The sequence below is a fragment of the Macaca thibetana genome, chromosome 12 (genome assembly GCF_024542745.1).
Source record: "Macaca thibetana thibetana isolate TM-01 chromosome 12, ASM2454274v1, whole genome shotgun sequence".
Classification (NCBI taxonomy): domain Eukaryota; kingdom Metazoa; phylum Chordata; class Mammalia; order Primates; family Cercopithecidae; genus Macaca; species Macaca thibetana.
The window spans coordinates 36,254,014-36,279,847 of NC_065589.1; the positions used below are offsets into that span (position 1 = coordinate 36,254,014).

At 41.6% G+C, this 25,834-nt stretch overlaps 1 protein-coding gene across 1 annotated transcript; it reads right to left on the bottom strand.

Annotated features, from left to right (window-relative positions):
* Positions 1 to 1,790: 1,790 nt before the first annotated feature.
* Positions 1,791 to 3,141, bottom strand: LOC126932271 (PRELI domain containing protein 3B-like). The gene is given in 2 exon segments (XM_050751019.1): positions 1,791 to 3,064; positions 3,066 to 3,141. Coding segments are annotated over 2 exon segments (582 nt in total). The 5' UTR covers positions 3,113 to 3,141; the 3' UTR covers positions 1,791 to 2,529.
* Between the last annotated feature and the right edge of the window lie 22,693 nt (positions 3,142 to 25,834).

A 25,834-nucleotide genomic window follows, 5' to 3' on the forward strand; every position in this document is an offset into this window, starting at 1 on the left:
ATTTGTCAATTTTGGCTTTTGTTGCCATTGTTTTTGGTGTTTTAGACATGAAACAAATGCAAGAACATACCATGCTCATGGATAGGAAGAATCAATACTGTGAAAATGGCCATACTGCCCAAGGTAATTTATACATTCAATGCCATCCCCATTAAGCTACCAGTGACTTTCTTCACAGAATTGGAAAAAACTGCTTTAAAGTTCATATGGAACCAAAAAAGACCCCACATTGCCAAGACAATCCTAAGCCAAAAGAACAAAGCTGGAGCATCATGCTACCTGACTTCAAACTATACTACAAGGCTACAGTAACCAAAACAGCATGGTACTGGTACCAAAACAGAGATATAGACCAATGGAACAGAACAGAGGTCTCAGAAATAACACCACACATCTACAACCATCTGATCTTTGACAAACCTGATAAAAAGAAATGGAGAAAGAATTTCCCTATTTAATAAATGATGCTGGGAAAACTGGCTAGCCATATGTAGAAAGCTGAAACTGGATCCTTTCCTTACTCCTTATACAAAAATTAATTCAAGATGGATTAGGGACTTAAATGTTAGACCTAAAACCATAAAAACCCTAGAAAAAAACCTAGGTAATATCATTCAGGACATAGGCATGGGCAAGGACTTCATGTTTTCTAAATTTTTTTTTTTTTTAAAGAAAGTTTTTACTAATAAAAGTTTTTCTTAATCCACATATCAACTTTAGTATTAAATAGTCCCAGGGTTTCATTTATGAACACTTATTCCAGTTTAGTTCTCTTAAATTTATTTGTTGTGCATTTATGTTTAAAAAGGTAACTGCACTGGAAAATGAAAATTTATAGAGTTTTATCATTAGGTCAGAGTTTAAAAAAAAACCAAAGGATAAGGATTTTAAAATCTCTATCATTAGGGCATTACATCTTTTTCAGAACAAGGATAATTTGCAGAAATTGTACAAAGCAGATTTTCATCAAGTATCAATTATTTAGCGATATTTTATTTAGCTGAAATGTTATTTCACTTGTAAAAACTATCTCTGGTTACAAAAAAATAATCAGAAACCTTATTAAATTTAACCTGCTTTTACAAATGTCCTAAGAAGTCTTAAGCTAAACAATGTTTAAGTAGGAAAACGATAATTTAAAAATAGTTTGTTATACTATTTCTGTGGTTTATGTACATATATTAACTGGTCTCTTTGATAGGAAACATGACGAAGTTTATCACACTAAGCACTGTAAAATAAAGGCAAGAGCTAATCTTCTTCTAACAAAAATACTCTATGCAACAATTGCAAATGTCAAAGCTATTATTTAGTGGTTAATTGCCTGCTACAATATATAAAACAAAGTACATTTACTAGATTGTTTTTCAGTTTGCAGCTGCCATCCTGACATCCCAAATAAGGAATTCCCATAAGTAAAACCTGCAGTGCAATTCACGTAGTGGTTAGTTTCAGGCCAAGCCTCCCCCTACCATTATCTTTGTTCTTCCCCACCACCCCCAAATCCTGCAGTGGTACCATATTATTAAAAGCACTAAGTACCTGGGGTTTATGCCTCAGAGCAAGACATCATTTGAGTAATTTCAAATGAGGTACAGCTCCTTCATGTAAAAAAGATGTTTTGTGGTCACAATTACTTCAAAGAGTAATTATATTCAAATAACCTGACATATGCCTTAGCAATTACAAAACCATGATTTTGACACATGGCAATTTTTAAGTTAGGCAAATGTGAAATGCTAAAAGATGTGAACAGCTGTTCTTCTGTTTAAGTTAGAGCGCTGCAAAACTCAGGTAATTACTTTATTTTTTTCGGTTAACATAACCAGCCCACGACACAGCATACTAAATCACAAAGTACAAATCCAAGGAAGTTAATACCTTTACTAAGTCACAAAACTTTGGCAAATCAATACTGTACTCTTTTATAATGAAACCATACTTTTGTTGGAGTCATGTTACTTCAGTGATAATTTTTCACTCCAAAAATATTTAACTACCAAATCAAAACACTGGTTTTTAATGGTGGTTTATAGCAGAGTAAGGTATTTAACACAAAATATATTTTAAAACTACACAATTTCTCCTTTTAAGTGAGCTCCCTTGTGCAAGCTGTTGAAGTGTACAGCAGCAGGGCAATGGATGTCTATAGGAGGTGGCTCTGCTCTGTTCTGGGGTTGGTCCAAAGTCAGGTGGAGTTCCAATGTATGAAAAGCTTGAAAATTCTACCTTAAGGAGACTGAATATCAATACCAGTTTCCAAGAAGTTCTTGTTCAGTTTTCACAGAAATACTGGAACCCTCAAAATCAAGATAGTAATTTCAAACAACATTAATTTCAGATGATCCCTTTTATTTAGAGGCCCTGCATCTGTTTAGATCAAGTCACATAGCCTTACACCTACTTATAAAAAAACAAAAAACAAAAAACAAAACCCCAAAATATAGTTGTATTTTTTAAATAACAAATAAATATATAGTCAGCTTGGAGAGACCTGGAGTACTCGATGTTGTCTACCAACTGTCATGATCACTTCTCTGCAAACGCTGCTGCTGCCATTGGAGTCCTTATGGTTCCTCTTGCTGAGGCTGTCAGTTCTTCAATCTCAGCATTTAATTTATGTATTACCCATTCCATTGCTTCTCGGCCTTTACTAGCATTTGAGGATATCGTACTTGCCATCAGTCCTTCAAGGTAACTGCTGAGGCTAACGCCTTTCACAGTGATTATGGCTTCTTGAGTCAAAACAGTTTTGTCTGGATCCTGAGGATGTGGTTTGTATATCAGTCTCTCATCTACTGAAACCATGTTTGTAAATGAAGTATTAGTAGATTTAAGTTCCATTGTTTTCTCTACAGGATCAACTACAGAATGTTCTTGCACATATGTTTTCATTCTTGCTGCACCAATAAGACACTTCACAATGGAAGGCAGTCCCCACGCTGTGCTGAGAAGTCTGTGGCTGTGCAACTTTCCAGAGGGATCTATATGTCTGTCCAACACATCAACTCCAACCACACTTGGGTTCATAGGGTTTGGGTATTTCTGCATTGCAGCTGTTGTAAGTTTCCCATGGGTGGTCAAAGACGTGCTCCGAAGTCCAGATCTTCATGGTGCCGGCACCCTGAGCGATGTCCGGGTAGCGCCTAAATTCTTGATAAATATTGGCAAACACCTTTCTCTGAAAGATATGTGTACATTTAGACCTTTACCAGAAACATATGAGACTGGATGTCGGTGATTTTAAAACCAAAAAAATGATGTGATCAGATTTTTTAAAGGTTATGTCTGACTTCGTGTCTGGGCCTAATTAGATGGGGGGGTTATGGTAGTCCAGGTACAGAAGGTGAGGGCCTGGTAAGAACTAGAGGGAAGGTGCTGGGCCCAGGGGCTCACGCCTATAATCCCAGCACATTGGGAGGCTGAGGTGAGCAGATCACTTGAAGTCAGAAGTTTGAGACCAGCCTGACCAACATGGTGAAACACCGTCTCTACTAAAAATACAAAAATTAGCCGGGTGTGGTGTTGGGCACCTGTAATCCCAGCTACTCGAGAGGCTGAGGCAGGAGAATCACTTGAACCCAAGAGGCAGAGGTTGCAGTGAGCAGAGATCGCACCACGGCACTCTAGCCTGGGCAACAAAGCAAGACTCCATGTAAAAAAACAAACGAACAAACAAAAAAACTTATGCTTCTTTAAGTAGGCGTAGTCACTAGACAACCAGCAAAGAAGAAAAGCCTTTAAATTGCTGTGAACAAATAACAAAGTTGAAAGGAACCTGGAGAGGTTTCTCCCTCTACTGCACAGTTAGACATTACGTACTGTCTGCTGTATTTGCTTGAAGGTTACAGCAGCATCTGAGGATCCTTGAGGATGTTTTCTGTTCCATGAAGATACATAATGCAGAAAGGTCATAAATAGGTCCTGTCATATTAAAGTAGGAAGAAGCACAGAAAGGCTCAGATATTTTTTACATTAAAGCTTTCATTTTTTAAAAACAAAATACTTTCCTTACTTCATTTCTTATTGCAAAAATGAGCCATGCTCACTTTACTACTTGGAATTGTCATGCTGCTTCTCTCACATCCTAGAGAGCTTTCACGTCTTTTTGATAGTCCTACAGCCTCAGAATAAATTTCCCTCAAGACCATTTTAGAACCTAAAAATAGCTATAGTGTTAGAGTTACATTTTACTTGAGTAAGAAAGGTAATTTTTATAAATCACTTTAAATTGTCCATTTACAACTAACTAGAACTTAAATCTCTATTTTAAAGTTCTTAAGCTTGCTTTATAAACCCGAATACACAAAGCGTATTGACCTAAACCCTGACTCTTGGCTATATTAACTCTAATTATCAACTGCAGCAGCAATTTACTCAACTAAATGGGATAAAATCATCCAAGGAGAAAAAGAGGAGGAGGATGGTGAGATGAGGAGGAAGGGGAAGGGAAGAAAAAGAAAGATGAAGAGGAAGAAAAATGCTTATTTCACGTAGTTTTACCTAATTTGGTTTATCCTTCACTTGTATGGAAATTTGCTTAGAGATTAAAAAATTAAATCTGTCTACAAGGGAAACATGGAATAATATTTCATCACAATAAATTTTAATGCACTTCTTCATCTCTATGTATCTGTCTAAATTGGTTCCTTCATATGTGATACTTCCACAAAAATTGGAAATTATTATTTTTACAACCAGCTCCCTCATTCTTGCCTCGTCCCTGCTACTGTGGAATCTGTTCCACAGTAGCTTCATACAGTAAGTCTCATTTAAGGATAAACCATACAGAGTGTCCAGCACCTTCAAGAACAGAATCAATTTCATCAGCTGATTTTCTGCAGATTAGAACTGGGTTTCCTCTACTACGAACTCCAGTTTTTTTAATCGATAAAATCACACTTTTGTTCAAAAATAGTGGTTAGCCCCAGCAAGCCTGCATAAATCTATTTACCCCCATAATATATCTGTAGTGTTGCACTTATACTACTACCAAAGTGATAATGTACTAGAAGAAATAGTTACAGTGTGTATGCGTGTGTGTGTATTTTAAGAGATGAGGTCTCATTCTATCACCCAGGCTAAAGTACAGTGGCATGATCATAGCTTGCTGCAGCTTCCAACTCCTAGGCCCAAGCAAGCCTCCCATATCAGCCTTCTGATTCCCTGGGATTACAAGCACGAGTTGCCCAGCCCAGCTCTAGTTTTTATTACATTAAGGAGTATGATTTTTAACCAAACTTTTAAAGTGTCAAGTATCAGGAAGGCACTTCACTGGCAATGAGGGAAAACAATTGGAGGCTCAGGCACTACAAGGAAAGGAAGAAGGAAGGGATGAAGGGAGAGAGGAAAAGAGGAAAGGAAGAAGGGAGGGAGGGAGGGAGGGAATATAATAAATAGATACCTCATATCTATCATCTGTCTATCATAATATATGACTAAATCTAAACAAAGTTCCATAATTTGACCCAGTTGGAAATCCAAAACTTATATACTAAAGAATTTATAAAACAAAAAGATTTTAAAAGGTCTGGTTGGCTTTTGTGCCTCTACAAAACAGGTTTTAACTTAACTTTAGCATTTGTTAAAATACACCAGTTGACAAAACTTCATGGATTTAATCAACACTGGGCTCAAATTATAGTCATACTTGGGAATCACATGAAATTGAAACTTTGTGCTTCCCTATGATCTTGAGAAGGTAACTAAATATAATATAAAGAAAAAAATGGATATGTCTCCCTTTAACTGTAGCCTTGCCTAAATTTCCCATAGTCACAGTATCCATTGCTGTCTATATTGGGCATATATACTCTGATACAATAAATTAAAAGTAAAATAAGTTTCTAGTGGTTACAGACTGCCTTGATAAAATGTGACACTGTGAACCCCCAGTTAAAATAGTTAATATGCCCAACATAAGTTAAAACTGGGCCTTCAAGGATTAAAATGTATTATGTATATATATTAAAAACCCAGTTAATAAAGGGTCCGCATTACTTCTACATTTGAGAACTGATATGGTTTGGCTCTGTGTCCCTACCCAAATCTCCTCTCGAATTGTAATCCCTGGTGGGAGGTGATTGAATCAGGGGGGAGGTTTCCCCCATGCTGTTCTTTGATAGTGAGGGAGTTCTCATAAGATTTGATGGTTTAAAAGTGGCAGTTTCCCCTGTACGCTCTCTCTCTTGCCGTCTTGTGAAGAGGGCACTTCCTTCTCCTTCACCTTTCACCATGATTTTAAGTTTCCTGAGGCCCCCAGTCATGCAAAACTGTGAGTCGATTAAACCTCCTTCCTTTATAAATTACCCAGTCTCAGGCAGTTCTTTATAGCAGTGTGAGAACAGACTAATACAGAGAATTGGTATCGGGAGAGGAGCACTGCTATGAAGATAACCTGAAAATGTGGAAATGACTTTGGAACTGGGTAACAGGCAGAGGTTGAAACAGTTTGGAGGGCTCAGAAGAAAATGAAGGGGTAGTGGGAGGGAGAGCATCGGGGAGAATAGCTCATGGACACTGGGCTTAATACCTGGGTGATGGGATGATCTGTGCAGCAAACCACCATGGCACATGTCTACCTATGTAACAAATCTGCACATCCTGCACATGTATCCTAGAACTTAAAATAAAAGTTGAAGAAAAAAAAATCCTTTATATATTAAAAAAGAAGAGAAAGTAGGCAGGAAGATATGGAAAGTTTGGAACTTCCTAGAGACTTGTTGAATGATTTTGACCAAACTGCTGATAGTGATATGGACAATGAAGTCCAGGCTGAGGTGGTCTCAGATGGAAATGAGGAACTTACTGGGAACTGAAGTAAAGGTCACTCATGCTATCCTTTAGCAAAGAGACTGGCAGCATTTTACCCCTGCCCTAGAGATCTGTGATACTTTGAACTTGAGAGAGATGATTTAGGGTATCTGGTGGAAGAAATTTCTAAGCAGCAAAGTGTTCAAGAAGTGCCCTGGCTGATTCTAAAAGCACTCAGTCATATGCATTCACAAACATTATCTAAAACTGGAACTTTTATTTAAAAGGAAAGCAGAGTATAAAACTTAGAAAAATTTGCAGCCTGATGATGAGGTGGAAAAAAGAAACCCATTTTCTGGGGAGAAATTCAAGCTAGCTGCAGAAATTTGCATAAGTAACAAGGAGCCAAAAGTTAATAGCCAAGACAGTGGGGAAAATGTCTGTAGGGCATGTCAGAGATCTTTGCGGCAGCCTCCCCAGTTACAGGCTCAGAGGCATAGCAGGGAAAAATGGCTTTGTGGGCCAGGCACAGGGCACCACTGCTCTGTGTAGCCCTAAGAGTTGGTGCCCTACATCACAGTCACTCCAGCTTCAACCGTGGCTAAAAGGGGCCAAGTCATTTGCCATTGATTGAGCCATTGCTTCAGAGGGTGCAAGCTCCAAGCCTTAGCAGCTTCCACGTGGCACTGGGCATGTGCACAGAAGACAAAAGTTGAGCTTTGGGAGCCTCCGCCTAGAAGTCAGAGAATGTATGGAAATGCCTGGATATCCATGCAGAAGTCTGCTGCAGGGGCCGAACCCTCATGGAGAATGCTACTAGGGCAATGCAGAGGGAAATGTGGGGTTGAAGCCCCCACACAGAGTCCCCACTGGGGCACTGCCTAGTGGAACTGTGAGAAAAGGGCCACTGTCCTCCAGACCCCAGAATTGTAGATCCATTGACAGCTTGCACCATGCACCTAAAAAGCCACAGGCACTCAACATGAGCCATGAAAACAGCCACAGGAGCTGTACCCTGCAGAGCCACAGGGGCAGAGCTGCCCAAGGCTTTGGAAGCCCACCTCTTGCATCAGCATGTCCTGGATGTGAGACATGTAGTCAAAGGAGATCATTTCACAGCTTAAGATTTCATGACTGCCCCACTGGCTTTTGGACTTGCATAAAGCTGTGGGCCCCTTTATTTTGGCCAATTTCTCCCATTTGGAATGGGAACAATTACCCAACGCCTGTATTCCCATTGTATCTTGGAAGTACCTAACTTGTTATTTATTTGACAGGCTTATTGGTGGAAGGGGCTTGCCTTGTCTCAGATGCTGGATTTACGATTTTGGGCTAATGGCGGAATGAGTTAAGACTTTGGGGGACTGTTGGGAAGGCATGATTGGTTTTGAAATGTGAAGAGGACATGAGATTTGGGAGGGGCAAGGGACAAAATAATATGATTTGGCTCTGTGTCCCCACCCAAATTGTATCTCGAATTGTAATCCCCACACGTCAAGGGAGGGACGTGATGAGTGATTGGATCATGGGGACAGTTTCTCCCATGTTGTTCTAGTGAGAGTGAGGATTTCTCATCATATCTGATGGTTTAAAGGTAGCAGTTTTCCCTGTGCTCTTTCTCTCTCCTGCTGCCTTGTGAAAAGGGCACTTTCTTCTCCTTTGCCTTCTGCCATCATTCTAAGTTTCCTGAGGCCTCCCCAGCCATGCGGAACTGTGAGTCAATTAAAGCTCTTTCCTTTATAAATTACCCACCTTGGGGAGTTCTTTACAGCAGTGTGAAAACAGACTAATACAACAGCTCAATTTTACTTTGTTCTTAAACCTTTAAAAAGGTAGTGGGAGAGTTCGTGATGGATTGCTGTAACCTTAATGCTGTGCTCTCATCCATCAAGGTCCTAGACCCAATATCCAATGTTATTAAGATTACTGATTCTATCCAATCAACAACTGGTAAATAGTTTGCTATTAAAGATTGGCTAAGAGGTTCTGTTCAGTACTTATTTAAACACTCTCTCAGCTACAGTTTTCCTCTACCTCCAAAGGGACACAATATGCCTTTTCAGGCTATCCATGGGGTACCCTAGCAGCTTTTTTGTCACACGCAATAGTTTCAGATAAGATCTTGATGACATCCACCTTTCTCCAGGAGCACAAGTAAAACGTTACATTGATAACGTCCTCTTTCAAGGAGATCAACTTGCCACACTCAATAAGGACATATAAGTCTTTTATCCCTTTGTAGGTCATGGGGGCAACAGACACTGCATTTGCAAATTATACTTACAAATGATAATCAACAGGCACTCCTGTTAGTGCCTTCAAATAACTCCTTCACTGTATAGGCTTAGGCAATCTCTTCTCATGCTTCCTAGAATCTCTGGACCACTTATGATGGCCATTAGTTGCCCCAGGGTTTCTGATGCAAAAAGACTGCCCTTCTCAGCCTCATTCTATATACCATGAGAATAACAAATGCCTAACTACCTACTAGGGTGTCCTAGAAATAGAGGCTCTCACAGAACCTGAGCCTGTGACCCTCCATATTCAGCTGCCTGTTATCCTTTGGGTCACGGAAACAGCACCCACAAACACAGCATGGCTACCAAGGCCTCTGTAAGACCAGATAGATCCAAACCTGGGCCCTCTGGCATATTCCACTTGCAGGAAGCTACTGCTTCCCTTGTTCTCAGTCCCTTGCAAGATGCCAGGTTGCTAGAGGAGGTCACCCCATCCTCAGACTCCCTGACTACATAGAAAGCCCTTTGGGATTAACTGGGTGACAAATAATGGGAGTTTGTAGGCTATGCAGATGGCACTGCTAACCTTCAGATGTGATGGAGCTTGGTGGGATGTTGCTGCCTTCATCCCTTAGCCAAGATGTCCCTAATAAAGGACAGGACCCAGAAACAACACACTTGGCCAAACTTCTGGCAGGCCCCTTAGCACTGGATACCCTGGTCAACAAATGGCCCTATCTTCACATTTATTATAAGCTATTGGGCCATAACCTAAAAATTGTCCCCATAAGGTAAAAAAAAAAAAAAAAAAAACTCTCAGAATTTCTTGCCTCACACACACCCAAAATGTAAATCAAAATCATATAGGTCTCCACATACACTAAGGCCACACTACAAGCATAGGCCAGGACACTCCTAATTCCCCTACGAGTTACAGACATTACAGATAATAAGTACCAAGACACACACTTCACTCTTTAAAATACACACTGCTTGGCTCTTGAAAAAGAAATTTGAACTTTCATGTCCCTGATAGGTGTCTGATATCCAATTTAACTGAAAGACATAATGATCGCAAACAACTCCTTTCAAATTCCAATTCAACAAATAAACCCCCAAATAAATTTCCAATTTCCCCTAGATCTTAGCTTATCTTTGTAAATTTTCTTTTCTTCATCTTCTTCTTTTTTTTTTTTTAGTTGTTGTTGTTGAGATGGAGACTTGCTCTGTCGCCCAGGCTGGAGTGCAGTGGTGTGTTCTCAACTCACTGCAGCCTCCACCTCCTGGGTTCAAGTGATTCTCCTGCCTCAGCCTCCTGAGTAGCTGAGATTACAGACACGTGCCACCATGCCTAACTAATTTTTGTATTTTCAGTAGAGATGGGGTTTCACCATGTTGACCAGGCTGGTCTCAAACTCCTGACCTCAGGCAATCTGCCTGCCTCAGCCTCTCTAAGTGCTGGGATCACAGGCATGAGCCACTGCGTCTGGCCTTATCTTTACAAATTTTCAATCTCACCCCCATCCTCTAAGGGCTGGAGGCCAGCAGTAGGGCACTCTTGTCCTGGAACTCATTCACCATAGACTATCCCACAGGCCAGGCAGCTGCTTATCAGATACAGGGCCTGTTCAAACTTAAACTTCCACCCAAAACAAAAATTCCTTTCAGGTGCAGCTATACACCATTCTACTAAATGTTGGTCTTATTACTACTGGTTTTGGTGCTTTCGTTGATTTACAATCCAAAGGCCCAAATCCTCTAGTAAGCTACTGTTTCAACCAAACATGGCAAATTCTGAAGCCCACATCAATTCAAGCAGGTGGACAAAGTAGAGAGCAGAGAAACATTTTTTCCTGTAATGCATGATGGTGCTAATGACATAGCAACTGAAAAAAAGTTTATATGGAATCAGACTTGTCAGTAGCAGAAATTTTGAGACCAAAGTGAACTCTATTCAGGACTCCAGGAAGTAGAGAATATCATTTATTCACAATAGTGCTTTATATTCAATGGCCAGACTCATTTTCAACCGTGCTTTTCAGAATTAAGCGTTTCCTTGGGAATCAAAAGGGAGATTCACAGGCTTTGAGAAGCAGCCTCCCACAGGCTTCTAATGTCTGATCAGAGAGATAAAAACCATGAGGCATACTTTGTCATAAAATATCTAATATTGTCGGACTATGATTTTTATGAGATAATTTCAGTGGGCCTTAAGATGTAGAACTAACAAATCTGTGTTTTTGGGGGGGTTTTTTTTTGTTTTTTTTTTTTTGAGGAGTCTCGCTCTGTGGCCCAGGCTGGAGTGCAGTGACCGGATCTCCGCTCACTGCAAGCTCCGCCTCCCGGGTTCACGCCATTCTCCTGCCTCAGCCTCCAGAGTAGCTGGAACTACAGGCGCCCGCCACCTCGCCCGGCTAATTTTTTGTATTTTTAGTAAAGACGGGGTTTCACCGTGTTAGCCAGGATGGTCTCTATCTCCTGACCTCGTGATCTGCCCGTCTCGGCCTCCCAAAGTGCTGGGATTACAGGCTTGAGCCACCGAGCCCGGCCTCCTATTCTAACGTACGCTTTCATTTGTCACATTCTGTCACTTCATTCCTGCTCATACTTTCATATAATCATTGAGTTTCATTCTCAGTCATTTTTCCCACTTAGATTATAAAACAAGCTGTGAATGCAGTAAAGACATTCCTAAGGAAGAAGGGGAGAAATGTAATCTGCATAATGATGGAAGAAATGTTATCCCATAAAAAGCCACCAGCACTTCTATTTTTCAGGAAGGTTCATTAGTGGTTTGGGGATTTAACTGTTAAGATTTGTGGGTTGTGGGGAGAGAGGCACCACATAATGTCCACAATGTCACAAAAAACGTCTTTGCTCCAAACCTAAGGCCATGTATCTCTAGTTCTCTGAGAATATAACCTATAAAAGAGCTTTAATGAGCCACGAAGAGCCATCTGATGGCGATGAGACCACCCTTTGCCATCTCAACAGAAATGACAAAGGCAATATGAGCAGTAGTGGATGGAAGTGGCTGCTGTGATGGGTGCTGCACCTGCTAACTGGGATCACGCTGTCGCAGAGCACATTGCAGGTGATGCCAGTGCCACAGATGCTGCAAGAGAGCTGTAACGGCCTATCTGGAGAAAACAGAAACCACCTGAGGCCCTGCCTTGCTGATGGAGAACATCAGGGGCACCTGAGGACCCTGTGAACCTACCTGAAATGAGACATTCTGGGGTCTCCTCCATTGGCATTTCCAGAACATCCCAGAGTATTGAGAAGAAATAAGACTTATCCCCCATTTCCTAGTAAGAATAAGACCAGCAATAATAACCCTGATGATGAAAGCAGCTAACATACTGTGCTTACTATGTGCCAGGCACTGTTCTAAGGACTTCACACATTTCTTAACTCATCCTTCCTGCTGGCCCCCTTTCTCCTGGATCCCCCAAAGGCACTTATTAGCCACTGCCAGCCTCTCTGGACTAGGAGAGCAGTGAGAGTATGGAGGGGTGCAGAGACCCATCATTAAGACAGAGCCCGTAGATTAGATCTTTCTTCCTCCGAATCTACTCTTTCTGCTAAATTTTGAGACTGGTTTTAAAAACCATTTTTCTTCATTTCTTTCCTCTTTATCCTAAATAAGAAAGTAATTTTCATTTGGGGCCGGGCGCGGTGGCTCACGCCTGTAATCCCAGCACTTTGGGAGGCCGAGGCGGGCGGATCACGAGGTCAGGAGATCGAGACCATCCTGGCTAACACGGTGAAACCCCGTCTCTACTAAAAATGCAAAAAATTAGCCGGGCGAGGCGGCGGGCGCCTGTAGTCCCAGCTACTCGGGAGGCTGAGGCAGGAGAATGGCGTGAACCCGGGAGGCGGAGCTTGCAGTGAGCCGAGATCGCGCCATTGCACTCCAGCCTGGGCGACTAAGCGAGACTCTGTCTCAAAAAAAAAAAAAAAAAAAAATAAATTTTCATTTGGGAATGGCACTGGTGAGTTCCCAGGGGGAGCAAGTCGGGTGAAAGAGTGGTGCTGGGCAGTCACAGCTGATAGGACACATGCTTTACAGATTGGAGGTGTTTCAGAAGGGCAGTGGGGTGAGAGGGGTCTGTAGAAGGATGCAGGCAAATTGCACTTCTAAGACTGTAGGTAGAGTTGTTCAATAGTAGCTGACCAGTTCTGCTTCTATTCCTGTCTTAGACAAAAACCTCTCTTTTTAAAGTGAAATTTTCCCCACAGGATCCTGGGCAATGATACAATTGTTATTTGGTAAAGTGTGACCCTTAGTGTACTTCACCAAGAAAAGCAATCTTTGTATTTCACAATTTTGACACAACATAGGTTATTGCCTCCCTTGACACTTTAAAAGAATGGTCCAAAAACCTTACTCCACAATGTAATAAAAATGAGTTTCACTTTTATTCTGCTAAGCTATGCACTGGCCCAGTATCTACCTGACAGGCCCTTGGTGGAGGTTACTCCCTGCGTTGCTGCGTTTTTGCTTTGCTATAAAGAAACACCAGGCTGAGTAATTTATAAAGAAAGGAGGTTTAATTGGCTCATAGTTCCGCAGGCTGGACAGGAAGCATGGCACTGGCATCTGCTTCACTTTGGTAAGGGGTAAGGGAGCTTACATTTACAGCAGAAGGCAAATGGGGAGTGGGCACATCACATGGGAAGAGAGGGAACGAGAGAGATGGGGGAGGTGCCATCCTCTTTTAAACAACCACATCTCACATGTACTCAGAGCGAGAACTCATTCATTACCACAGGAAAGGAACTAAACCATTAATGAGGCACCCACCCCTATGATTTAACACCTCACATTAGGCCTCACCTCCAACACTGGGGATTACATCTCAACATGAGACTTGGAGCAGACAAACATCCAAACCACATCATTTCATCCCTGGCCCCTCAAATGTTATGTCCTCCTTACACTGCAAAATACAATCATCCCTTCCCAATAATCCCCCAAAGTCTTAGCTCATTCCAGCATCAACTCAATCAAAAACCCGAAGTCTCATCTGAGATGCAAGTCAAGTTCCTTACACCTATGAGCCTGTGAAATCAAAACAAGTTATTTACTTCCAAGACACAGCGGTGGTACAGGCACTGAGTAAACATCACCATTCCAAAAAGGAGAAATTGGCCAGAAGAAAGGGGCTACAATTCCTACACAATTCTGAAACCCAGGGGGATAGGCATTACATTTTAAAACTCAAAAATCATCTCCTTTGACTCCATGTCCCACGTCCTGGGCACACTGATGCAAGGGGTCGACTTACAAGGCCTTCGTAGAGTGCTAGCCCCATGGCTGCTCTCGTAGGCTGGAGTTGATTGCCTGCAGCTTGTCCACACTAAGAATGCAGGCTGCTGGTGGCTGTACCGCTCTTGGGTCTGGAGGATAGCAGCCCCCTTCCCACAGCTGTGCTAAGCAGTGTCCTGGTGGGGACCGTTTAGGGGCTCCAACCCCACATTTCCCCTAGGTACTCACCTAGTAAAGGTTCTCTGTGGGGGTTCTGCCCCCGTGGCAGGCTTCTGCTTGGGCACACAGACTTTCCCACACATCCTCTGAAATCTAGGTGGACACTGCCAAGCCGCCTTCACTCTTGCATTCTGAGCACCTGAAGGCTTAACACCGTGTGGAAGCTGCCAAGCCTTAAAGCTTGCACTCTCCACAGCAACAGCGCAAAGCTGTATCTGGGGACCTTTGAGCCACAGCTGGAGCAGCGGAGATGTGGGGAGCAGTGTCCTGAGGCTGCACAGGACATTGGAGCCCTAGGCCTGGCTCACGAAACCTTTCTTGGCTCCTAGGCTTCTGGGCCTTGGATGGGAGGGGCTGCCTTAGGGATTTCTAAAATGCCTTCGAGGCCTTTTTCCCATTATCTTGGATATTTCACCTGGTTCTCTTTCAGTCATGCCAATCTCTCTAGCAAGTAATTGCTCCACAGCCTGCTTGTTTTCCTTTCGGAAAATGCTTTTTCCTTCTCTGCCACATGGCTAGACTGTGATTTTTCCAAATTCTTACACTCTGCTTCCCTTTTAACCATAAGTTCCAACTTTAAGTCATTTATTTGCTCTCATATCTGTTTGTAGGCTGTTTATAGCAGCCAGGATACATGTTGAATGCTTTACTGCTTAGCAATTTCTTCCACCTGATACTCTTAAGTTCAACCTTCCACAAACCCCTAGTGTCAGAGGCGTGTGAACCAGAGCAACTCCATCTTAAATAGGAGCGTGGTAAAATGAGGCTGAAACCTACTGGCCTGCATTCCCAGATGGTTAAGGCATTCTAAATCACAGGATGAGATACGAGGTCAGCATAAAATACAAGTCATAAAGACCTTGCTGGTAAAACAGTTTGCAGTAAAGAAGCCGGCCAAAACCCTGCAAAACCAAGATGGCCACAAGAGTGACTCTGGTCGTCCTCACTGCTACACTCCTACCAGTGCCATGACAGTTTACAAATGCCCTGGCAACATCAAGAAGTTACCCTATATGGTCTAAAAAGGAGAGGCATGAATAATCCACCCCTTGTTTAGCATATCATCAAGAAATAACCGTAAAAATGGTCAACCAGCAGCCCTCAGGGCTGCTCTGCCTGAGGAGTAGCCATTCTTTTATTCCTTTACTTTCTTAATAAACTTGTTTTCACTTTGCACATTCTTTCTTTCTTTCTTTTTTGAGATGAAGTCTTGCTCTGTCACCCAGGCTGGAGTGCAGTGGCGCAATCTCGGCCCACTGCAGCCTTTGTCTCCCGGGTTCCAGCGACTTTACCATGTTGGCCAGGCTGGTCTCAAACTCCTGATCTCAGGTGATCCGCCTGCCTCAGCCTCCCAAAGTGCTGGGATTACAGGCATGAGCCACTGCATCTGGCCTTTTTTCTTTTTTTTTTTTTTGGGGTGGAGTCTCACTCTGTCGCCCAGGCCGGTGGAGTGCAATGGTGTGATCTCGGCTCACTGCAACCTCTGCCTCCCAAGTTCAAGCAATTCTCCTGCCTCAGCCTCCCAAGTAGCTGGGACTACAGGTGCTTGCCACCACACTGGGCTAATTTTTGTATTTTTAGTAGAGATAGGGTTTTACCATGTTGGTCAGTCTGGTCTCAAACTTCTGACCTCAAGGGATCCACGCGACTCAGCCTCCCAAAGTGCTGGGATGACAGGCATGAGCCACCGCACCCAGCCCCCTGAATTCTTTCTCGCGTCAGATCCAAGAACACTCTTGGGATCTGGATCAGGACCCCTTTCTGGTAACACTTGGACATGGACACAATGCAGCCAAGCCCTTTGCTAGGGCATAACACAGGTGACCTTAACTCAGTTCCCAATAACTTCCTCATTTCCATCTGAGACCTGGTCAGCCTGGCCTTCACTGCTGGTATTTCTATCAGCATATTGGTCACAACCATCTCACAGTCTCTAAGAAGTTTCAAACTCTCTGTTGTCTTCCTATCTTCTTCTGAGCCCTCCAAACTCCTACAACTTCTGCCCATTACCCAGTTCCAAGGCCACTTCCACATCTTCAAACATCTTTATAGCAACACCCCACTCTTGCTATCAATGTTCTGTTTAGTCCATTTGGGATTGCTGTAAAGAAGTACCTGAGACTGGGTAATTTATAAAGAAAAGAGGTTTAATTGACTCACAGTTCTATGGGCCATACAAGAAGAATGATACTAGCATCTGCTCAGCTTCAGGTGAAGTTTCAGGGAGCTTACAATTGTGGCAGAAGGCTAAGCAGGAGCAGACATGTCATATGGCAAGAGAGGGAACAAGGGGATTGGGGAGGTGTCACACTCTTTTAAACAACCAGGTATCTCAAGTACTCAGTCATTATCATGAGAATGACCCTAAGCCATTTATGAGGGATCCGCTCCTAATTCAACACCTCCCACTAGGCCCCGTTTCCAACATTGGGGATTACATTTCAACGTGAGATTTGGAGGGGACAAACATCCAAGCCATGTCACCTGCTTCTGCCTCCCAGTAATGAATAAGAATGAGCCATTCATGGCCTTGGAATATAGTCCATTTCAGTCTGATCAGCAATTCCTATTCTGGGGAGTGATAATGACCATGGTCACCCCTCTTACCCTACTAAGGTTGGCAATTTATGGTTCCCAGGGAGGACTTGGACTTTCTAGGACCCATCCAACACAGGGAGGGGAGTTTTGGCAGCACTCAACTAAGACAGCAGGCAGCAGCACACAGCAATAGGGGGTCTTCCCACATGGTGTCAGACACATGGGAGAGCCAGTTAGTAAGCCAAGAGCAGGCTAAAGCTATGTTGCTGTGTCCCTCACAGCTGTGACCACACCCCCTACTCACTGTACCAATAGTACTTTCCCCTCATTTGATCTTTTCATGGGATTTGGTCTTGAAAAATATCTTTCCCGGGAGAGTAGCTATAAAGTCTAGCCCTCCCCTAACAGGGCTCCAGGGAGGTGGTTGTGGATATTTACAATACACTTCACAGAATACTCCTTTATCTATCTTGGCCTAATGCCTACATTTCCAACCCGTAACCACGTGTACCTCTCACAGGAAGCTTGTTTACACTGACAGATGCCCTTGTAGCTTGTGTCTGACCTGTGTCCAGTTTATTCTTACCAAGATAGCCACTCTCTAGGACAGCCCCGACTATAAGGAGAGTTGGGTTCAGGTGTGTTGGTCAGGTGGGACACAGAGGAAGTGGGCATACCAAAACACATGAAATAACCCAAGCATTTTATTACTCACAGATCCATGAGAGAAGAGCAGTGCCCGTGAGGGCTGACAGAAAGTCCAGTAACAATATGGTATTCAGCCAGCAGATGGGAGAAACACAGAGAACCCCTTATCTGTAGAGATAAGGGGTTGTACATACCTGCATTATAGCAGGTATGTACTATATTTGCGGAAATGCAAAGACTCACTAAATCCTACTTCAAGATTGGTGGGGACCATGACAGAGGCAGAGACAACCACTGTTCCGAGGTAAGCAAGTCTATGCAAACCTACCCCCAAAGGCCAAGGGTGCTGAGAGGTCAAAGAAAGAAGCAGACAAATCTAGTTTCTCAGAAAGAAATATTTAATAGGGACTTACCAATAGAAGCCATTTCTCTGGTGGCCACAAGATAATGGATCCCCACACCCGTCCTCCAGAAAGTACTCTTTGTATAGCAAGATTTTAGGGTAAAACATGTGCAGCTAGTTATGCCTCAGACTTCCTTGTGAAATTCATGACCACTGGGAAGGTTAGGTAAACATCTTTATGAGGGGTTATCTATGCTACAGGCATTGTTTAAAGAACACTTTGATATGTGGGTTTCAAACATCAATCATCATGGAGGTTTCACTTCAAGATGGCATCACTCTTGCCATACAGCAAGCTGTTTTCCCACAGCCACTAACTGGTTAAATATTAAGGAGTTAGGGAAATTCTCAGGAAGGAGGTAAGGAAGGTTGGAATGGGTAAAGTGAGAATAGCATCAAAAATAGTGAGTGTGGGTCATGGTGGCTCATGCCCGTAATTTCAGCTATTCAGGAGGCTGAGGCAGAAGGATTGCTTGAGGCCGGGAGTTTGAGATCAGCCTGAGCAACATAGCAAGCTCCTATCTCTTAAAAAAAAAAAAAAAAAAAAAAAAAAAATTTAATTAGCTAAGTGTGGTGGCTCACATTTAATTCCAGTTACTTGGGAGGCTGAGCTGAGGCAGGAGGATTTCTTGATCCCAGGAGTTTGAGGTTGCAACCTGGATGACAGAGTGAGACACCGTCTTTTTAAAATAGTGAGCAGTTTTACTAGGGAGATGAATGACAGTAGGTACCTGGCAGAAGTATTAATATTTGCGTAGTCCTGGGGACCTTCAATAGGATGACTTAATTGAATGGGATGGCTATCATGGTGAGGAACAGCTATCATGGTGAGGATTTCAAGTCTCATATCAAACTGGAATGGCAAAAATTGGAGGGCAAATGGACCTTTTAATATCTCTTAAATTATACCACAAACGTAGATGACAGATAAATAAAGGAGGTTAATAAAGGAAATGCCTTCAGCCATATATATGGTAAACACTTAGTAGGCATTCAAAGATGAACAAACCTAGATCCCAGTTTCAAGAACCGTATATTACACATCCATCCCTTTTCATTTTGTTTTATTCTCATATTAGAGTGTAGCTGCGGCTGGGCGCTGTGGCTCATGCCTATAATCCCAGCACTTTGGGAAGCCGAGGTGGGTGGATCATTTGAGGTCAGGAGCTAGAGATCAGCTTGACCAAAATGGTGAAATCCCGTCTCTACTAAAAATACAAAAATCAGCTGGGCGGTAGTGGCATGCGCCTGTAATACCGGCTACTCTGGAGGCTGAGACAGGAGAATCATTTCAACCCAGGAGGCAGAGGTTGCAGTAAGCCGAGATCATACCACTGCACTCTAGTCTGGGCAACAGAGTGAGACCCTGTCTCAACAACAACAGCAACAACAACAACAACAACAAAAAGAGTGTAGCTGCTAAATAGCTACTAAAATACTTTCCAATGTGACCAAATTACTATACTCTATAGCAGGCCAGTCTCTTAGCTAAATTATAACCGAGTTCCTTTGAGCTCTGAATACCTGTGACCCAATCATGCTCTGAACAGTTTATATGCACAATTTGTATTACAATAATTGCATTTACTGTAAAACAGGTACACCCTGTGGAAACTTCTGTAATTCTGAATCATATTCCAGCCATTTTGTGTGTCCCTTCCAAAATAGAAGAAATAACATTCCAACTCTCATTAGGTCAGCAATGAAGATATTGAATTAAAGAAGAACAGTGAGTAAGACAGTTTCAGGGAGCTCTCCTTTAAAATGGAAATTAGATGTTAAGCTGAGGAAAGGGGGAGGAAAATTAGTTCAAAAGATAACACTTGAGTTATGATAGCTCCAATATGGTACCATAATGACAGATTTCTAACCCATGATTAATTTAACCAGTCACATGATTAACCTGCCAGTTATGTCAAAATGAATTGGCCTGAATAACGAATTCTGAAAATAGTTCCAGCAGATGTGAAAGCAATTAGGGAAGGGAGTAAAGGAGGAAGGGAGGAGAGATTAGTTGAGAGAAAGGCTAGGGCCGTGGATGGGAAGTAGAATTCTATTCACATGTCATTTCACTGGCATTACTTCAGCACCATGGACTCTTCGACATAGTCTCAATTCAATGTGCCTCATAAAGTAAGAAGTACCTTTAACTCCCAGCAAGTTGTTGCTTGATCGGATTTGGAACCAATTGTTCATAAATACAAAATTGGCAGTCATCTATCTATATGCTGTGATTTAAAAGATATTGGAAGGTCCATTTGATCCTAAATGTTTGCATTTCCAGCTTGACATAGCACTTCTGCCTAGTACCTACTACCAGACCACTTTGTTGCCTACTGCCTAGACTTCCTTCTACAGAGCACTACTGAGTCTTTCCCAGCTGTCCAAGCTAACTTTATGCATTTTTAAAGCCTACAGATTCTGGCTGGTCTGCAAATGACTAAGACAAAATAGTATGCATACTGTTAAATATGTGACTCCTGAGAGATATAAGTAAAACAGGTTCCCAGTTCTCTTAGCTCTTTTAAAAATTAAAGGTAAGCCTGTTTGTGAATAATCAAATCTTGCAGAAATGAAACATGAAGAAACTACAACTATACGTAAAAACAGATGACTCCCACAAACAACTGTACAAAAGAAGCCAGAAATAAAAAGAGGACAACTGTACAATTCCATTAAAATAAAGTTCAAAAACAGGCAAAACTAAACTATAGCATTGGAAGGCCAAATTTTGAGGGGGTAAAGTAATAGAAATTGGGATGAGACAAAAGGGGCTTCTGGTGTCCTGGCAATGTTCTATTTATTGAACCAAGTGATAGTTACCCAGGTATTTACTTTGTTATAATTGATTGATAATTCATTTTCACTTCTTTTTCTCTCTCTCTGTCTCCCTTTCCCCCTTTTTTGAGATCGGGTCTTACTCTGTCACCTTGGCCAGAGTGCAGTGGCACAATCATGGCTAACTGCAGCCTCGGCCTCTCCAGCTAAAAGTGATTCTGTCATCTCAGTCTCCTGAGTAGCTGGGACTACAGGCATGCACCACTATGCCTGGCTAGTTTTTGTATTTATTTGTAGAGATGGGGTTTCGCCATGTTGCCCAGGCTGGTCTTAAACTCCTGAGCTCAAACAATCTGCCTGCCTTGGCCTCCCAAAGTGCTGGGACTACAGGTGTGAGCCTGGCCTGTACGTTTCTTTATATGTAATATACTTCATCTAAAATCATTTTTAAAAGAAGCAATTGTTAAGTCAGTTACATCTATGGAATTTCAAGAGGTCACAAATAGCCAAAACAAATCTTTAAAATGAAAACAAAGTTTCAGATCTCACACTTTCTGATTTCAGAACTTACTACAAAACTACAGTAAGCAAAGCAGTGTGGTACTAGCATAAAGATAGACATATAGACCAATAGAATAGAAAAGAGATCCCAGGAATAAACCTTTGCATATATAGTCAAATGATTTTCAACAGGGATGCCAAGATCATTCAGTGGGGAAAAGACAGTCTTTTCAACTAAATGCTGCTGGGAAAACCGATATCCACATGCAAAAATTTTTTTATAAAATGAAGTTGGACTCTTACTTTAGACCATATATAAAAATTATCTCAAACTAGATCAAAGACTTAAATGTAAGAGCTAAAGTTATAAAACTCATAGAAGAAAACTTTGTGTCATGGATTTTGGAAATGATTTCTTGGATATGATAACAAAAATTCAGGCAACAACAAAAAAACAGATTAAGTTGGACTGTACATATAAAAATTTTGTGCATCAAAGGACATTATTAACAGAGTTAAAAGGCAACCCACAGAATAAGAGAAAATATCCACAACTGACATATCTGACTAGGAGTTAATACCCATAATAAATGAAGAACCCCTGCAACTCAACAACAACAAAAAAACCGTGCTTTTTAAAATGAGCAAAGGATTTGAATAGATATTTCTCCAAAGAAGATATACAAATGGCCAATAAACACAGAAAGGATGTGCAACATCGCTAATCATTCGAGAAATGTAAATCAAAACCACGATGAGATATGTCATACCATTTAGGATGGCTATTATTTTTTAAAAAACAAAATAATTATCATTGGTGAGGATATGGAGAAATTGGAACCCTGTGCATTGTTGTTGATAAAATGGTGGAGCTGCTGTGAGAAATGCTGTGGTGATTTCTTTAAAAATTAAAAATGGAATTATCATCTGATCAAGCAACTCCACTTCTGGTATGTATCCGAGAGAGATGAAAGCAGGGACTTGAACAGATATTTATATTTCTATGTTCGTAACAGTATTATTCACAATAGCCAAAAGTGGAGGCAAGACAAGTGTCCATCTACAATGTGGTGAGAAGGCATAGTATTCAGCCTTAAGAAGGAAGGAAATTCTGAGACATGCTACAACATAGATGAACCTTAAGGATGTTATGTTAAGTGAAATAAGCCAGTCCCAAAGGGACAAATGCTGTATAGTACCACTTATATAAGGAAACTCAGAAAGTCAAATTCACAAAGAAAATAGAATGGTGGTTACTAGATCCTGGGAAGAGGCAGAGAATGGAGAATGATTGTTTAATGGGTACAAATTTTCAGTTAGGGAAGATGATAAAGTTTTGGTGATGGATAGTGGTGATGGCTATGCAGCGATGTAGTTATGTACGGAAGGTACTTAATGCTACTGAACTGTACACTTAAAAATGGTTAAAATGGTATAGATGTATAGATTTCGGGGGGCTGAGATGGGGTCTTGCTCTGTCACCCAGGCTGGAGTGCAGTGGCACAATCACGGCTCACTGCAGCCTTGATCCCCAGCCTCCAGGCTTACGTAACCCACATACCTCAGCCTCCCGAGTAGCTGGGACCACAGGCATGCACCACCATGCCCGGCTCATTTTCTTTAGAAACAGAGTTTTGCTATGTTGTCCAGGCTGGTCTCAAGCCCTTGGGCTCAAGCAGCCCTCCTGTCTCAGCCTCCAAAGTGCTGGGATTATAGGTATGAGCCACCACGCCCAGCCAGTAAATTTTATGTTATGCATATTTTACCACTGTTTTTAAAAAGGCAACTACAACAAAACATGGCCCTGGAAAAGAAGCTGTACTCTATGCCAGCAGTTCACAAAAGTAAATGAGGACACTAGACTAGTGCCTGGCTAGCTGTTTGGGAATTATTTTGGGAGCTTGGCTAAAATCCAAACTCTGGGACCCACATCAATATTCTAACTCAAAATGTCTAGAATGAGTGGGGTCTGAACATTTTCTTATGTTCCTCTGGCAATTCTAATACGCAACCTGCGTTGAAGGCTATTATTCTGCAATTTCACCATATCAGATTTCAAGGCAAAAATGTGATTTTTTTTTGTTTTTAACCGACTCAATCCCAAAAGTCCTAATTTTATATGATGAAATGTAGACTTTTGGTTATGCTTTTACATAACACTATGTTAATATTGAGGAAAAGCCCAAAGTCTATTAAATCAAGGTCTGAAATCTTGGCTTCATTGACAGTTTTTAAAAATAATTGATTAATGTAAATCTTTGAAAATTATGTCTTTAGATATATTTTATCAACTCTGTTAACTTTGTGTTGAAACTTCTCAGAGGTCCATGAAATACTTTCTAAGCTATCAGAGAAATGTCATCTCATATTTTATCTTGGCAAATGCTGGCATTCTAGAAATATCTGGTTCTTTAGTCATAGGCACATCATAATTTATATTGTAAAAGTCAGCTTCCACCTGAGATAATCAGTGTCTTTTCAGTGAAAGTATTATACAGTAATTATATCCCATTTTTATCTACAGATTAATTCATTATTAACAGCTTTATGATTTTACATTATTGAACGGTATCTTTCTGAAGCCAGGGCATTTATTTAACTATATGTTAAATCAAGAGCTGAAAGATGTCTCTGGGCAAATCTTGGTAAATGTCGACGCTTGATAAAATGGAAACATTGACCTGAAATTGGAAGACCTGGTGTGTGAGATTGTGTGCCACCCAGGTCCTCTCCTCAAGACTTAAGTACTCATGGCCTCAGCTGATTAAAAGGGACCTCAGCCAAAAGGTTATGCCTCCCCCAGGAGTCAGTCTGCATGCAATGACTGGGGGGCTCAGCCCCCTCATCTTTATCTGCACATCTCTGAAGATTCCTCCAGCTTTTGTTTCCAGGCTAAGGCTGCATCAGAGTTCAATTTCTCTGCCCAATCCTGCTTCCCTCACTCCTGAGAACAAGCCTTAATAAATCATTTGCAATAGAATCTCCATCTCAGAGTCTGTTTCCAGGGAAACCAGATCTGCATCACTTCTATTGTCAGCTAGTGATGTTGACCACAGTAAAGTCACTTAATCACCACTCCCTCTGTAAATGAAGCAGTCTGACTGAATGGGCTTGGGGCCACCAGGAATCTCCAGTGCCGCATTGAACAATGTTCTGCAGTGGCAGAGACCTGCCCTTGGGTCTCACCTCCTGTGATCCAGTTCATACATTTCACAACCCATCCCTTTATATGACAAGGTGGGAAAATTCTGTATCATTACTAGGTGCCTCTTTAAAATTCATCAATTTCAAAGGTGCTTAGAGCCTGTCACTGGATAGAAAATTTTCTGGGATGAATACAGTCCTAGGTGGCCAACTCATATCAGTTTACCCAGGACCTCCCTAATTTTAGCACTAATAGTCCCATGGCCCTGGAAGCACCTCAATCTGACTGGTCACCCTACTGTAGCTTCATATGTCCCCTAGTCCCTTGGGCTTACACAATTAGTTACTGGCCTGATGACTCTGGCTGTCTGACCTGTACACAGGACTGAATCTCAGTCCAAACCCACAAGTCTAGGTCAGATCTGCTTTACATTTTCGTGGCCCTCTCTATTTTTCCTGGGTAGGACTTATCACAACTATAAGTATTGGTTATGTCATTGTTTAATTTTTATCTTCTCAACGAGACTGTAAGTGTCAAATGGACCTATGTGCCTTGTGCACGGCTGTATCCTTTGTGCTTAACAGGGAGCCTGGCACACAAGCAATGATCAATACATATTTGCTGAATAAATGAACGAAGAGAGAAGGAAGGAGGAGGGTAATGCCTGGGACTCTCTCACAGGATGAAAGACTAGGAAAGGATAAAGTGTAAGTTAGTCGGAATAAAAGTAGATGAATAAGGGATGGAGGACTGTATATATGTGCGTCCAATCTTGTGCCGTGTTTCCATTTTCTTGTATCATATCACCATGTTACTAAACTATTGTTAAGCTTTTGGTTAATTCTAACACGCAGGTTTGACACGTATTTACAATTTTTTCTCAGAGCAATTATTCTGTGCCTTGAATAGAAGAGATCCTCAATTTATTTTTAAAAAGTGTTATCTGAATAAGCGAGATGCGTCACCATGGTGAAGGTCACTGCATCAGATACTTCCCTGACAAGAAGCTTTTAAGTTCTTAGGATCATAGCACTTTTTCTTAGCAGAGATTTGATCAAACCTCCCAATTATTCTTCATAGCAAGACAACTGCATATCTTGGTTCTCTCAGAGCAGTAGTATCTATGGATTTCTATTTTTTTCTCACTGGCTACTACTAATGTGTAAGGCGAGTCCTTTCTTATCACCTGAAGACACACTGGAATTCTCTTTTTGCATATCCTCATGACCATTTTAAAAACCTTTTAGTATAACTCTCCACTCACATAACAACTTCTTAATCTTGTTGTTGCTTAAACTGAAACTGGCCTCAATCAAAACGTGTCCTTAAAAAATATAGAA